At 40.1% G+C, this 14,097-nt stretch overlaps 1 protein-coding gene across 2 annotated transcripts in view; it reads left to right on the forward strand.

The window, feature by feature from the left end:
- Positions 1–14,097, forward strand: part of LOC124156193 (TBC1 domain family member 13) — a 43,222-nt gene that overhangs the window by 96 nt on the left and 29,029 nt on the right. For both annotated transcript variants that reach the window (XM_046530578.1, XM_046530587.1), the window contains exons 2-6: positions 69–142; positions 351–476; positions 6,502–6,661; positions 8,624–8,780; positions 10,658–10,856. In XM_046530578.1, the coding sequence (XP_046386534.1) occupies positions 69–142; positions 351–476; positions 6,502–6,661; positions 8,624–8,780; positions 10,658–10,856 (716 nt within the window). The remainder of the gene's footprint in view (positions 1–68; positions 143–350; positions 477–6,501; positions 6,662–8,623; positions 8,781–10,657; positions 10,857–14,097) is intronic.

Here is a 14,097-nt window from a genome sequence, read left to right on the forward strand (position 1 = left end):
TGTTGGTACCTATAAAATATTTACTTATTTATTGCTGAATGATATGCTTACTCTCGTGTCGTTTCTAGATTGAGGGAGTTAGATGAAGCCTTGGAGTGTGATGAAATTGACCTAAAGAAACTCAAGCAATTATGCTTCAATGGTATGTCTCAGGAATACATGGAGAAACGCCTCCTCTCTCTTTTTTCTCTGTTAATCATTTTATCAAGTTTTACCGAATATGCTCTGTTAATCTGTTTTATCACCTAAGACATTGCATAATATACTGTTTAGTTTAGCTAAGAGATGGTTTGTATTACTTTGTGGGCCTGTAATTATCCGTTTAATTTCCAAAATGAATTTGTTTTCAGGGATTCCGGATGAGCAAGGCAGAAGAGCGTTATGCTGGAAATTGCTTTTAAATTATCTGCCTACGACTCGGAAAACATGGAGCGAAACCTTGGCAAGGAAAAGATTGCTATACAAGCAATTCATTGGTAAAGTATTTTGTATCTCCATTTAAATAATATATCAGAATTAGTAAATACAATGTATTCAATATTTTGGCTTTGATAAAAGCCTCTCTGAACTTCAAATGCTATAAATAGTGTAAACAAGTGTGATTGAAATAGTTAGCCGACAAAATTGCATAATAATCAACCCTGGAACTTTCATTGCCCTCTTTTGTTGCTCGAAATTGCATGCATCAGTCTCGTGATTTAGCTCAGTTGATGCTAAAAAAAATTACACAACTGTTTTTGAGTTCAAGTATTCGGAGCATGGGCAATGAAGTATAATAATTTTGTCAGATTGTTAGGAGGCAAAAGCTGTTGATGGATCATTTCACAGGCCTGGGCACTTTGAAAATGGTATTGAAAAGCAATATTATCAATAGTTAGAGAGGAAAATGTCAGGCATTGTTAACACTACATTGATATTAATTTTGAAGTACACGAAAATAGATTTAATGTGGGCAATTAATGTCCAGAGTAGAAAACTGAACTTGAAAATCTATACTCTCCAGAGAGGTATATGTATTGCTATTGTTGGTAATTTTTAAGGACTTAAAACAGTAGTTTGAAAAGGGAATTCTATGAATTATAAAATACTTGGAATTGACATTGCTCCTTTGACTCCATTTCTGTTATGTTACCTTGGCATCAGAGGTAATAGTGCATACCTTGTTCTTATTTTCATTAATAGCTTTTTGGATAATTTTCTATCTAAAAGCAGTCGGAAAATTGGCCATAATTAGGAAAGAATTGGTTGCAATGGGGTACCACTATGCTCAATTGTTTCGATTGTGTTTAAGTTTGAAACATATCATTTAAGTCGAAATGGATATGATAGTTGTTGTGACTGATGGCCGGTAAATAATAAAGATATCTCTCGCATCGATCACCATTTGATACTACTCGAATTTATTAGCAGAGATAAACAACAACAACAATACTCATCTCTATGTAAATATAGGCATTGAATCATCCATAAATATAAACATTAATATAAACATTTAATCACATTAGTTCTCCCCCACTTATTTGAAGACAACATAGTCTTTAAGATAGGTCGGCTTTTGCCGGTTCCTGGGAAGGTGCGGTAGGAGGCTTCTGGCCGAAGGAGACGGGGTTGGTCGAACGACTTGCGGAGGAGAAGGTGCCAGCGGCGCTTGGTGGGTTGGCGGCAATTGATAATGAGGCGGCACCCCTGCAGCTCCTGCTGAGGATGGCACACCCATTGTGTGTTGTGGAAACAAAGGCGAGAATGTGACTTGTTTCTTCGGAACCAAGGTGGCTATCAGCTGATTGATGTGACGTTTTATGATTCGACCGTTATCCAACTTTACGATGTAATGGCAATTGCCGAGCTTCTTTAATACGATGCCAAACTGCCAACTGTGATGAATTCCTGCATAAATCTTCACCTGTACTCTCTCCCCCAACTGGAGACTGCGAATTCGTGAGTTAGTATGTTTTGTTGGGGCAAAAGCTTTGCAGTTGGGAAGCAGGGCATCGAGACGAGTGCGGATCCTCCTCTTTAAGTACAGCTCTGCAGGAGTCCGACCTGAGGCCAAAGGTGTTGCCCTATAGCGGAACATAATGTCCCGTAACTTGGTGGTTAGTGGAGTAGGATCATCAGCAGCAGCTATAAGCCTCCTCTTCAATGTCTGGATGCTGCGTTCCGCAAGTCCATTTGTGGCTGGGTGATTAGGTGCGCTGAACTTCTGGAATATTCCACGCTCTTTGCAGTATTTTAGGAACTCTTCGCTCCTGAAGATGCTTGCATTGTCCGACACCATTACGGAAGGGTAGCCATGTACTGAAAAGATGCCCTCCAGCGTAGCGATTGTTGTGGCAGAGGATGGAGCGTCACGGATCATGCGGACTTCTGCCCACTTCGACCTTGCATCCACACACATTAGGAAAAATTGGCCATCAAATGGCCCTGCAAAATCGATATGCACCCTCTCCCAATTCTCATCAGGCTGATTCCAGGGATGAATAGGTGCTTTTGGCGGACTGTGACGGACCTTAGCACAGGGCTCGCAACTCTTAACAAGACGTTCTATATCTTTGTCTAACCCTTCCCAGTACACGTATCTCCGGGCAAGTTGCTTCATCTTCGTGACTCCCAAATGCGACATATGAAGCTCTTTAAGAATTTGTGCTTGGAGTGACTTCGGAATTACTGCACGATCAGAGCGGAACAACATGTCACCAGAGACAGTGTACGGGCTATCCTTGCGGCTGGTCTTGAGCTCCTGTAGAAGCGCTTGCAACTCTGGATCCTTGGCGGTTTCCTCAGCAACAATATCTGCAGTGATTGATGCGCTCGAGATTTGTAGCAGGGTTTCAGCATGCAAAGCGTTGATTTCTTGATCGATAGAGATTTCTAGAGAAGGACTAGATGTAGAGGCTGGGGCGCGAGATAAACAGTCAACATTCTCATTCTCTCTCCCCTTCTTGCATCGAACTGTGTAATCAAGACCACTGAGAAAAGATGCATACCTCAGTAAACGCGAAGAGGTCATCTGTGGTAGTGGACGATCTGGGTGAAAAATCCTTGAGAGTGGCTCATTATCTGTGACGAGAACGAAACGCTTTCCGAAAATGTAGTTGAAGAAGTGCGTTGTTGCATATATAATGGCCAAGGCCTCTCTGTCAAGCTGACTATAATTAGACTCAGCCTGCGTCAGAGCTCGTGAGGCATAAGCAATTGGGCGCTCATGACCATCAATATCATGGCTAAGTACTGCAGCTATCCCAGTTGGTGAGGCATCAGTTGTGAGTATGACTTGCTTTGATGGATCGAATGGAATGAGTAGTCTATCCGAGCACAACTCTGATTTGAGATTTACGAAGGCAGCTTCTTCAGCAGCAGACCAAACGAAGCGTTCACCCGTTCTTAGCAAGCGGCGTAGTGGATAGGACTTTGAAGAGAAGTCTGGAATAAACCTGGAATAATATGTTACTAAGCCCAGGAATCTCCTCAACTCACCTAAATCCTTTGGTCGTGGCATTTGAGAAACTGCTTGAATTTTAACTGGGCACTTTTGAATCTGATTATGCGACACTACATGACCAAGATAACTGATGCTTTCCTTGAAGAATGAACATTTGGCACGATTGAGATGAAGATCATTCTCTCTGAGGCGTTCCAAACATGCAGTAAGATTTCTGGTACATTCTTCAAGATCTGAACCATGACAGATAATGTCATCGAAGTATGCCTCCACCTTTGGTAAGCCATTCAACAATTGACCTAGAATGCGATTGAATTCCGCTGGAGCAGTCTTAATCCCGAAGCTGAGGCGATTCATTCGGAACGTGCCTTTGTGTGTTGAAATCGTTTGAATCTTGCTCCCTTCTTCATCGACCCGTAAATGCAGGTAAGCCTTGTACAAGTCCAATTTGCAAAAATACTTGGAACCTCTGAGGCTGTGGAGAACCTCGTCTATTCTGCGGATGGGGTAATTTGATGCAACGAGTCTAGAATTCACCCCACATTTGTAGTCTACGCATAGCCTCACTCCTCCATCGGGCTTAGGTATTACCACGAGTGGCGATCCCCAGTCACTTGATATAATGGGAGTGATGACACCTTGTTTTTCCAATGTGGATAACTCTCTTTCAACTCTCTCTCTCAATGCAAAAGGAACATCTCGTTCACGGTTAAAAATGGGTGTCACGCCTTCTCTAAGTTGAAGATGTACTTCGACGTTTGGAACACACCCGATTCTTTCTTCAAAAATTTGTTCATATTTCTTGAAGATGTCTTCTAGTGAGGTAACTACTTTCACATTGACAGTGCGAAGACCTGATTCATGGTTATCTATTTCTTTTAGACTAATTCCAAGTCCACGAATCCACATCCGTCCGAGTAGAGCATCATGCCCTGCTGGTACTATAAATAGATCGGCGTCCATTGACTTCCTATTATAGGTAACCGAGACAGTAACTTTGCCTTTGGGTTTGATAACGTGGTCTGAGTATGAGCGGAAAGAAATTGATGTCGGTTGAAGCGGTATACTAAGTCCAAGTTTGTTGAAATCGGGTTCTGAGATTAAAGAGAAACGCGCACCTGAATCCACTTCGAACGACTGCGGCTTGTTATTGAGAGTGACTGTTACGATGTATTTATCGGTGTCTGGTCCAACTTCATACAAATCCTCAGTGTCTTCGATGCGAGTGATGCCATAATCATTGTTTGAGTGACGATCTTCTTCTTGTTCTTGAGAGCGTTGAGACGACAGGGTGTTGGTCTTCGATTTACGGAGCAGGGTGGTGATGCAGACTTTGGAAATGTGACCGATTTTCCCACAGGAAATGCACTTTAGAGATTCGCGCATTGTTCTGCAATCTCGCGATTTATGGTTTGTGCGACCACATTTGAGGCAAATACCATCGAGACCTAATGACCGATAATTAATACGCCCTCTAGAATTGCGGGAATGGGAAAAATGACGCGGATGAGAGTTGGACTGACGGCGATTATCTTGAGACTCGGAACTCCGGCGACTGCGACGTTTTCCTTCTTGACGACGATAAATCTTATTTGTATCTGCGGCTTGATCCGATGTCTTCTCAGGCGATTTACTCAACTGTCCCGATTCGAAGCGAGATGCTTCTAGTGCTGTGGCTTTCGTCAGGATTCCGTCGAAATCCTTGAGATTTGTCTCTTGCAGTATCGCTTCTCGTATCCAGCTATCCTTCAGGCCTCTGATAAACTGAGCACGGAGGAATATATTAGCTATTGAGAACTTCTTTTTGCACGTGGTAGTAGGACAAGTAGCGTAGAAATCACAGTCTTTCAACTTTCCCTTCAGCGATGCGACGAAATCCGAGATTGATTGATGCGGCTGTTGAGTGATGCTGAGAAAATAATGCTGTGAGACGACCGTTGAGACTGATGGTGACAGCATTTTCTCGAAATGAGCCTTCAAGGTTTCGAAATCGATTGCTTTAATAGGATCATCTGGTCCCAGAAATGCAGCAAGATTATTGTAGTGATCTTTTCCGATCGATGAACGCAGGAGTTGAGCCTTTTTTATATCATCGCTGACGTTCTTGAGATCGCAGTAATTATTGAAGCGTTCCATATACGAAGAAAACTTTTCAGTTTTTGCGTCGTAGGCTTCAAATGGAATTATCTGCGGAGCTGGTGTGGTTTGCTGATTTTTGATGACGGAAGTCAGCGCAGAAAGTAATTCTTTGAGCTGTTTTGAGTCCATTATATCCGGGTTAAATTTACGTAAATAAGCGTCGACAAAGTTTTTTCTGGTCTTTGAACTTCACAATCTTTCTTTTTTAATCCTCGTCGCCAACTTGTTGTGACTGATGGCCGGTAAATAATAAAGATATCTCTCGCATCGATCACCATTTGATACTACTCGAATTTATTAGCAGAGATAAACAACAACAACAATACTCATCTCTATGTAAATATAGGCATTGAATCATCCATAAATATAAACATTAATATAAACATTTAATCACATTAATAGTCTGTGGCTTATTTCCCAAAAATACTAAGAGGTAATCTAACCCTCTGTACCAAGATAGCACAAAGCATGTATCACACCTGTTATACAGCTGTATTCCATCCGTAATAGATGATGTTTAGCTCATGCATACAGATGTATATCCAGTGGCGCCGACTCCATGGGGCCTGAGGGGGCCCGAGCCCCCCCAAAAGTTCGTTACAGATGTGAGAAAAAAATGTTTCAGGCTTGTCGATCTTCCCCAAAGTGTCCAGATATTGAGATTCGAGTGATCAGGGTTCTAATGTTGATCATATGACTCTTCTAAAATGCCTAAAAACCTAAAATTCACTACTTATAAAATTTACCGGGGCAAGGTCCCCGGTTTGGGCCCCCCCAATATTTTTTGTAAGTCAGCACCCCTGTGTATATCACATGTAAAACTAGTTCAAAAATCCTACCGTACAGCTGTAATACTCAATGTCTCATCAGCTGTACATGTTGGAGTAAATCTTGAAGTTAAGTGTTTGTGTGAATTTCAGATGAGATGATAATCACCCCAGGTAGCTGCTGTCAGGAAAATGATGGCAGTCGAGTAGATGTGACATTTGCTGACCACCCCTTGAACCTGAATCCTGACAGTCAGTGGCAGACATTTTTCAAAGACAATGAGGTCCTGTTACAAATTGATAAGGATGTCAGGTTAGTGCTTGCATCTGTATTGTTGCATTATCTTCTTCTCTGGGACTAATGCTGTCATTATGGAAGCCTATGGCCCTGCACACTAAAACATTGTGGCACACTAAACATAGAAAGTTATTATTGCACCATTCTTGGAGGTATTCTAAGTCACAATAGGGTAGTTTCCTTCATCAAAGAAAACAAAAGGCAATAATTGCGATTCGTTACCCACCATTAGTGTATTCATAATATACAAATTATTTCGTTTTATAAATGCCGGTTTAGACGAATGGCAATGGTCCATTTTTATCCTCATTTGAAAAGGGCCAGATTGGCGCCCATGCGATGCCACTTCACGTGACGTCACAGGGACCTAGTTTCTATAGGAGAAGATAGGAGTTATACATTGTCTGAGGTTACCAATGCATGCATGAGGCGCAGAGCTCAGGGAAACATGTCTTAATAATCACTTATTAAAACTGGCTAAGGTCGGAAAGTTTTCCTCGTTTGATAAGGTATTAATAATCCTTATTTAAGCCAAGCGCTACCAGGCGGCAGGGCACTAGGCTACCCGCTGGCAGCCTGCGACGTATCAGCGCTAAGCCTCGCCTCAAGGTCACCTCACCGGGCGGAGGGGGAACCAGAAATACGACGTACGGAGAGATTTCCCATCATTCCTACTAACGCGTCGCGTTTTCGCGCGCTTGAAAATTTTCACTTTTCATTTAATCGCGAAAAATAGATATTATCATTTAAAAATCTAAAAGTGTGAAATACGTACTCCAGGAGTAATAATCTTTCGATTAAGCCAATAAAAAAATAATAGGAAACCACCCTATTGATAGAAATCAACCCATTGCTTAAATTCTTGACTGTGGAATGCAAATAGATTTGTAAGTTATCTGCGTAAAGGTGATACTTGCAATTTAGTCCTGACGAGCAATCATTAATGTAAAGTGAGAATAGAAGTGGACTGAGGATGGAGCCTTGATTTTGGGGAAAACCCTGCCTATTCATAATATTTTACTTGTAATATGTAATAGGTAATATTATATCTTCTAAGTACCTACCAATTTATATTGACACTCGGATGATTCAGCCACAGCACAATATTTACTTTGTGCACTCTTGCAGGCTATTGAGAAAACAAACTCAGAAAATTACTATTAAATTTATTGCCACCCTATCAAGGAGTCATATCAAAGCAGCACGACAAAACACTCAAGAAACAATGTGCAGTTTCAAGTAGAGAGCAGAAATACTGTGGGAGTGTGTGATTTTTATTGTTTACGTTCCATTCATATGGTCCATATTAATATTGCCAATGGTGTGTTTGGTTTACCATTGTTATCTTTGTTTGTTGCTACCTTCATGCCTTTTTTTGTGCGTTGTAAGTAAAGTAAGTGAAAAGAAAGATGTTCATGTTCCTTTTATATGCTCTGCTACATATCAGTGTGATTAACTAAGAAGGAAGGAATTAGTTAATAATTGCAACAAATACTCAATCAAATGTTGACTCAAAACAGCATTTCCGAAATTTTGAATTCATCACTCTTTTTAAACAGTCATTATTCATTATTTTTCATGGTAATGGCATGAGACAAAGATTTTTTTAGTACCACCATCTGAAAAAGACAAGTTAGTCAAGCAAAATTCAATGCCAGTTCTTTCTTCGTCTTGAACACAGGTGTCAACACTGTCCAAGCAAAACGGCGTTACTTATTAGTGGAACTTCGTAATAAAGTTCTTCTTTTCTCAAAGAATTTCTCAGAAGGTGGTCACATAAAGCCACCTTTTGATGCTGGCTTGTCACCACTCTGCTTATGCTCACTTTCCTCTCCATTTCTTCACTCCCACACATTTCACTCCCGCTGTTCTGAGCGTCCAATGGTGCAATCTTTTGCAGGGATTGTGCTCATAGTCACTAGCCGGGCAGAGTGCTGGAATAACTCATTAATGTTTCTCTTTGCATTTGAATTGTAGACGCCTTTGCCCAGACATATCGTTTTTCCAACAAGCGACTGACTTCCCATGCCATGAAGTCGTGCAGAGCAGTGGTATCAAGAGACTGCACAAGCGTGTCCAGCACACGATCCTTAAGTCTGCTAATGTGGAGCGCAAGGGAATTGGAGTGACCAAGGCAAGTATTTCATTTCCTCTTTCTCCATTGAAATATTTAGCATCAGCAGTTAATTTATATTGCTGAACAATCAGTGAACATGTGAAAAATCGTTTTATTATCATTGCTTTGATAATTACATATGAATTTTCATTCTTTTCTTGCTATTGTTCTTCTAGTAGCAGGTATGTATTTGCATGTCATGTATTTTGGTGAATGCTTTTACTAAAAACATTTTTTTCCATGATGGATTGTTATATATACTTCTCTGAACAAAAGGAATGTATTGAGCTATTGATGAATCACTGCAATACAGCTGCATCTTAATTTGCATCATAATTACTGCATGATAATTTGCTCTCCTAAGTGGGGCACCAGTTCGGCCACGAGATGTTGCAGATTGTTTCGTTTAATTTGGGAATGGGTTTGTACTACCCTAGTGCTGGAAAAGCATTGCACCTAGGACTAGAGGGTTGTAACATGGTGCCCATTGTGTTAGCTTCCCATCCTGTAGGCCTTCATTTGAATCCTGGTGGTGGCAGAGATTTTTTGGAGACTGCCTGCTCCCTGCTTCAGTACTTTGTAAAATGCCTTTCAAATGTTGAACTCTGTCTGTTCAATGAAAGATGAAGCTGTGATCCCCTTCACACTTTTCATGTAGAACTGGCCACTGCTAATGCTTGGTTTCTTTCCACTTTTCCTTTTTGGCATAAATGACCTAACCTGTCACCTCCTCCAAGTTCACACCTACCTACCTACAATGTAGCTGTGTACTTTTGTCTGAGAATATCTTTTAAAAATCACCTAGCCGTTGGAAAAATTTGTGATGGTGAAGAGTGTGGAGAAGATTACAAAAAGAGCTGCGTTTTGTTTTTTTCTTATTTCATGGGCCTTTCTACCCCTGATATTCTGTTTTGCTCACTTCTTAACTTGGTAAACATGTTAAACTGTGCAACAATAGATTGCTTACCAAGAGTATGAGCTCAATCAGTATAAATGAAGCATGTAGGCATAGCACCTGCTGCATAGCAGTTGTCAAAAAAAGTAAGTGCAATGAGAAACTCAGACTGTTATTTCATCCTAGCGAATTTTCAGTATAAAGTTTGGGGTAAGAATAATTTGGTGATCCTCCCATTTGAACAAAAAACATCTACCTGAAGCAGCCTAGGCTATTTTCCTGTTGTCATATTCTAATCACTCTATCGTCACTCTATCACTCAAGTCTATCCTTCTTCTCAACACGAAAATAACATTCTGGATAATTTTTTTGTGCCAAGGTTTCATTCCCATTCTAATGCTTGTATTCCAAACAACTGTTATGGGGCCACCTCACACTTTACCCAGCAGTCAATGTCAACAGTGAGGAAATCATATTCAAAAAGAAATACCAATAAGCAATGGTTGAACCTTTCAGTCTGTGGACACATTTAGGAGGACATCTGAAGAGCATCGTATGGAAGACTTGATCAAAAATCTTCCTGACACTCATGAAACATAGAAGGGAGCATCGCCTACATTTCAGAGCACACATTGTGCCATTGCAATGACTAATATTCCAGATGCACTAACTGAATGTTTGAAATGGAATAGGCAGCACTTGGGTGGTGGAATAATTGCATATTAGGAGAAATAGTCAATTTCCAACCCTATGGAGCACATCTAGTTCATATTTTTTTAAGAGAATTTTTTTGGATTTTCTAAAATTTGTCATTTCTCTCAGCCTACTTGTATTATGTGCATATGTGTAATATGTTTAATGCATTCCTCTGTACCTACTTTGCATGTCACATTTTTAGAATCGCAGTTGTGCATGTATTGTTGAGAATGTTGCTTCGAAGAGTATACATCCTGGGTAGAAATTTGTTTGTAAACTGTATCTTTCTAACTCTTGCCTTTAGATAGCCCTCTCCGTAAAGAAAGCACAGGAGGATTATGCCCCCATGCCAGAGGGAAGTGAAGCTCATTGGGAAGTGGTGGAGAGAATCCTTTTCCTCTACGCCAAGCTGAATCCTGGCCAGGGTTATGTGCAGGGAATGAATGAAATCATTGGACCTATTTACTACACATTTGCTCGTGATCCTGACTTGTCGTGGCGAGGTAAATGTGAAAAATTGTCACACATCTGTAGGGCTCCTCAAAAGGCTCTATTTCTCTTCAATCTCATCCAAATTTCATCCCTTCTAAATATTACTGGTAGATATTTCACCATGTAGATGTATATCAATATTTTTCATGAATGCTGTGTGAATATTCCTTTGTCTATTTTCTGATGTTTTTCATACTCAATATAGTGAGTCCTCGTTCTACGTCACCCCGTTTAACGTCATTTCGCGATAACTTCACGAAAATTTTGAGACCGTCATTCGTTTATCGCACCTTTGCTTCGCGATAACGTCAGGTCTGGTTAGGTCTTTTAAATTTCGCGCGAGAAAAAATGCGAAGTGGCGGGCGTTGCAGGTTGTTCGTTTTGTGGGCGGTAATACAGTCAGTCTAAACGAAGTGTAAACTGTGTTTATTGTCAATTTCGATTAAGTTTATAGCAAATTTGCTGCTAAATGAATTCTTAGGTTGGTGCGCAAATGTTAAGTGCGTAAATGTCAAGTAAAGTTTTAGCAAATTTTACTTGACATAACGGTTTTCTGGAACCTGAAAAGTGATTTCTAGGAATTTTTCCGGGTAGAACTCGGATTATTTGTCGTCACTTTTTCGCCGCGTTCTCAATAATCTTGGTTCCTGTAACTGCGACGATGTTTCAGCGATGATGATGCCCAGGCGATGATGCCCAGGTGACCACCATAGCAAAGCCGAAAAAACAAATGTGGGAAGATACAAAAATGGAGAAGAATGTACGTCGCTGCTGGTATTGCCGTCAATGAAGACAGGGACTCGTGTTTATGCCATAGTTTGGCATTCCCATCGTAAGAAATGGCCCAAATATGATATGCTAAAATTTTTTCGCGTAGGAATTGTGAGGTCTAGGAGCTGATATTCACTTTTTACATTGTTTCTTATGGGATATTGTGCTTCGATTAACGTCATTTCGTTTATCGTCACATTTTTCAGGAACGGTAAGTGACGTTAAACGAGGACTCACTGTAATAGGTTTTAATTTAATAAAATATGAGTGAATGAGACACTCCATTGTTATTGTTTAAGGCTAGTTCGATTAATTTCATGGTAAGTGTGCTTTACTCCAGATAATTTATTTAAATATGAAATAATATTATTGTTGCTTTGATTATGAAAACTGTTGCCTTCTCCATGTCTTTCATGGGCATGTTCTCTTTTACAGCCCTTTGTCAATTACTCTTTTTCCACTCCACACCCTGCAAATTTGCCTTCTTCGCTCAATTCCCAACATCTGGTGGGATAGTCTTGATAGTTTCTCAGTATTTGCCCTTAATGGTGATAAATTAGTTTATATTTTGCCTGATAAGATCAACATGTAGGCTAAATATCAACTTTAGTTGTTTATATTATTGTGTATTTAAGTTCTAAAGAAGCAACAGAAATCAAGAACCGGTGCTGGAACCAGTGTATCAGGATTGATTTTTATGCTGATTTGATGTTCAACAAAATATAAATAATGTTGTTGTGGACGAGATCAAGATTTTGTCTGAAAAAATTTCTTGAGCGGCTGTTCATTCGGCATAGTAAAGAGCTAAAGAATGAATGATAATCGAGAACCAGTGCCGAGAAACGATGTCTTTTCGATGATTTTTCCCTATTTTGATTTTCTATAGAATGAAAATGATTATGTTGTTGATAAGCTTAACATTCAAGCAGAAAAAAGTCTCAGCTGTGAAAAATTGAGCTCATGTAAGTGCATTATGAATATCTGGAACCGTGAACAAAAGCGAATAACTGAATGGGAACCAAAACCGAAAAAAATAGAAACCTACTTAACTCTGAATAAATAAATAAAAAACACATGAAACAAGTCCTGTTGAACCAATTTCACTCTTCACCTCAAATGTCCTGAAGAAGGGCTAGGGGAAATATTATCGATGAGGAGGGATGGTGGGGATGGAAGTCTCGTATTTGGGGAGGGAAACCAGACTTAGCTCAGGGGCGTTGGGAGGATAAAGAAATGGGTGAGGAGAGGGGGTAAAGGAATGGGGAACAAGGTACAAAAACCCCAGTTGGCTGGTACTGTTTTTGGTATCACGTCAGTACGTTAACTGCTATTTTGTAACTGACATTACATAAATGGACTCTTTATAATCACAACATCTCATAATCATGACCATTGAAAACCAGACACTTCGTAACTATTTCATCAACGCAACAGTTCATATGAACACGTTCCGTAACTGAAAGTGATGAAATCAACTCATGGAGATTACGAGTAGTATTAATACTCAAACTATCAAGTGTGCAACAATAGCTTGAACTTGCATATGTCAGGATTTTTTCCATCCTCTTTACATGTTTTAGATAGTGTTTTAACTTTATCCTTGCCTGAAACATTATTTAATAGGGATGTGTCGGTTCCGGTACCCAGTTCTCGGTACTGCCACTTCTTGGCCTGTGGTACCAGTATCAAGAAACAATCGTATAAAGTTGGTACGATGGAACCAACTGGTGTGGATTTGAATTTGGTGCCCAAAGCCAAAATGGTCTGGAGCATGTTCAAGGCCAGGCCAGTTTCTTGCCCGAAATGCTTTCAGTTTTCATTCATAACTTAAAGTTAGTTAAATTTCAACTTTCTTATGGGTTCCTTTGACAAAAATGGGCTATGCAAACATGAAACAGTCAAAATATTTTTTTATTTACTTTGGCAATAGTTCTGTCTTTGCATCTGCAATCACTGAGCATGTTTTTTCTTCTAATCATCACATGACTTTTACTGAATAAAAATTTTGAATAAATTTCAACCCAGTGTAGCTCTAAAAATTGGTGGTCCTTATGATTGCTCCGAAAGTAATTCATAATAGTAATTATCTTATTTGCCGTGGCCGGCAGTGAAAAAAAGACTTAAAAAGCGCATATATGTATTACTTTCCAATCACATGGCATCCTACTTTTTCTTTTGAGAGTTGCTCGCTGACATGCGCATTTGAGAGTTCGTAAGTTTTTTGCTCTTGTCACATTTCTGTAGCCGCTTTCAGACGAGCCGACTTTTCACTGGCTACTGTCCATGGCACGACACCGTGCTTTCAAATTATCATGGATGGCTTCACGAGTTGACGGCACGGTGCCCGTTTCAATCTGGCCCAGCGATGCACCGTCTATGGCGTGAAATACACAATGCTACACTGAGGCCACTTTAAGACGAAACAACTTTTTGCTGGCTGCCATTCACATGAAATTCAGGCAGCTTTCAGACGACTTGGCT

This window comes from Ischnura elegans, chromosome 1 (genome assembly GCF_921293095.1).
Source record: "Ischnura elegans chromosome 1, ioIscEleg1.1, whole genome shotgun sequence".
In the NCBI taxonomy this organism is placed as follows: domain Eukaryota; kingdom Metazoa; phylum Arthropoda; class Insecta; order Odonata; family Coenagrionidae; genus Ischnura; species Ischnura elegans.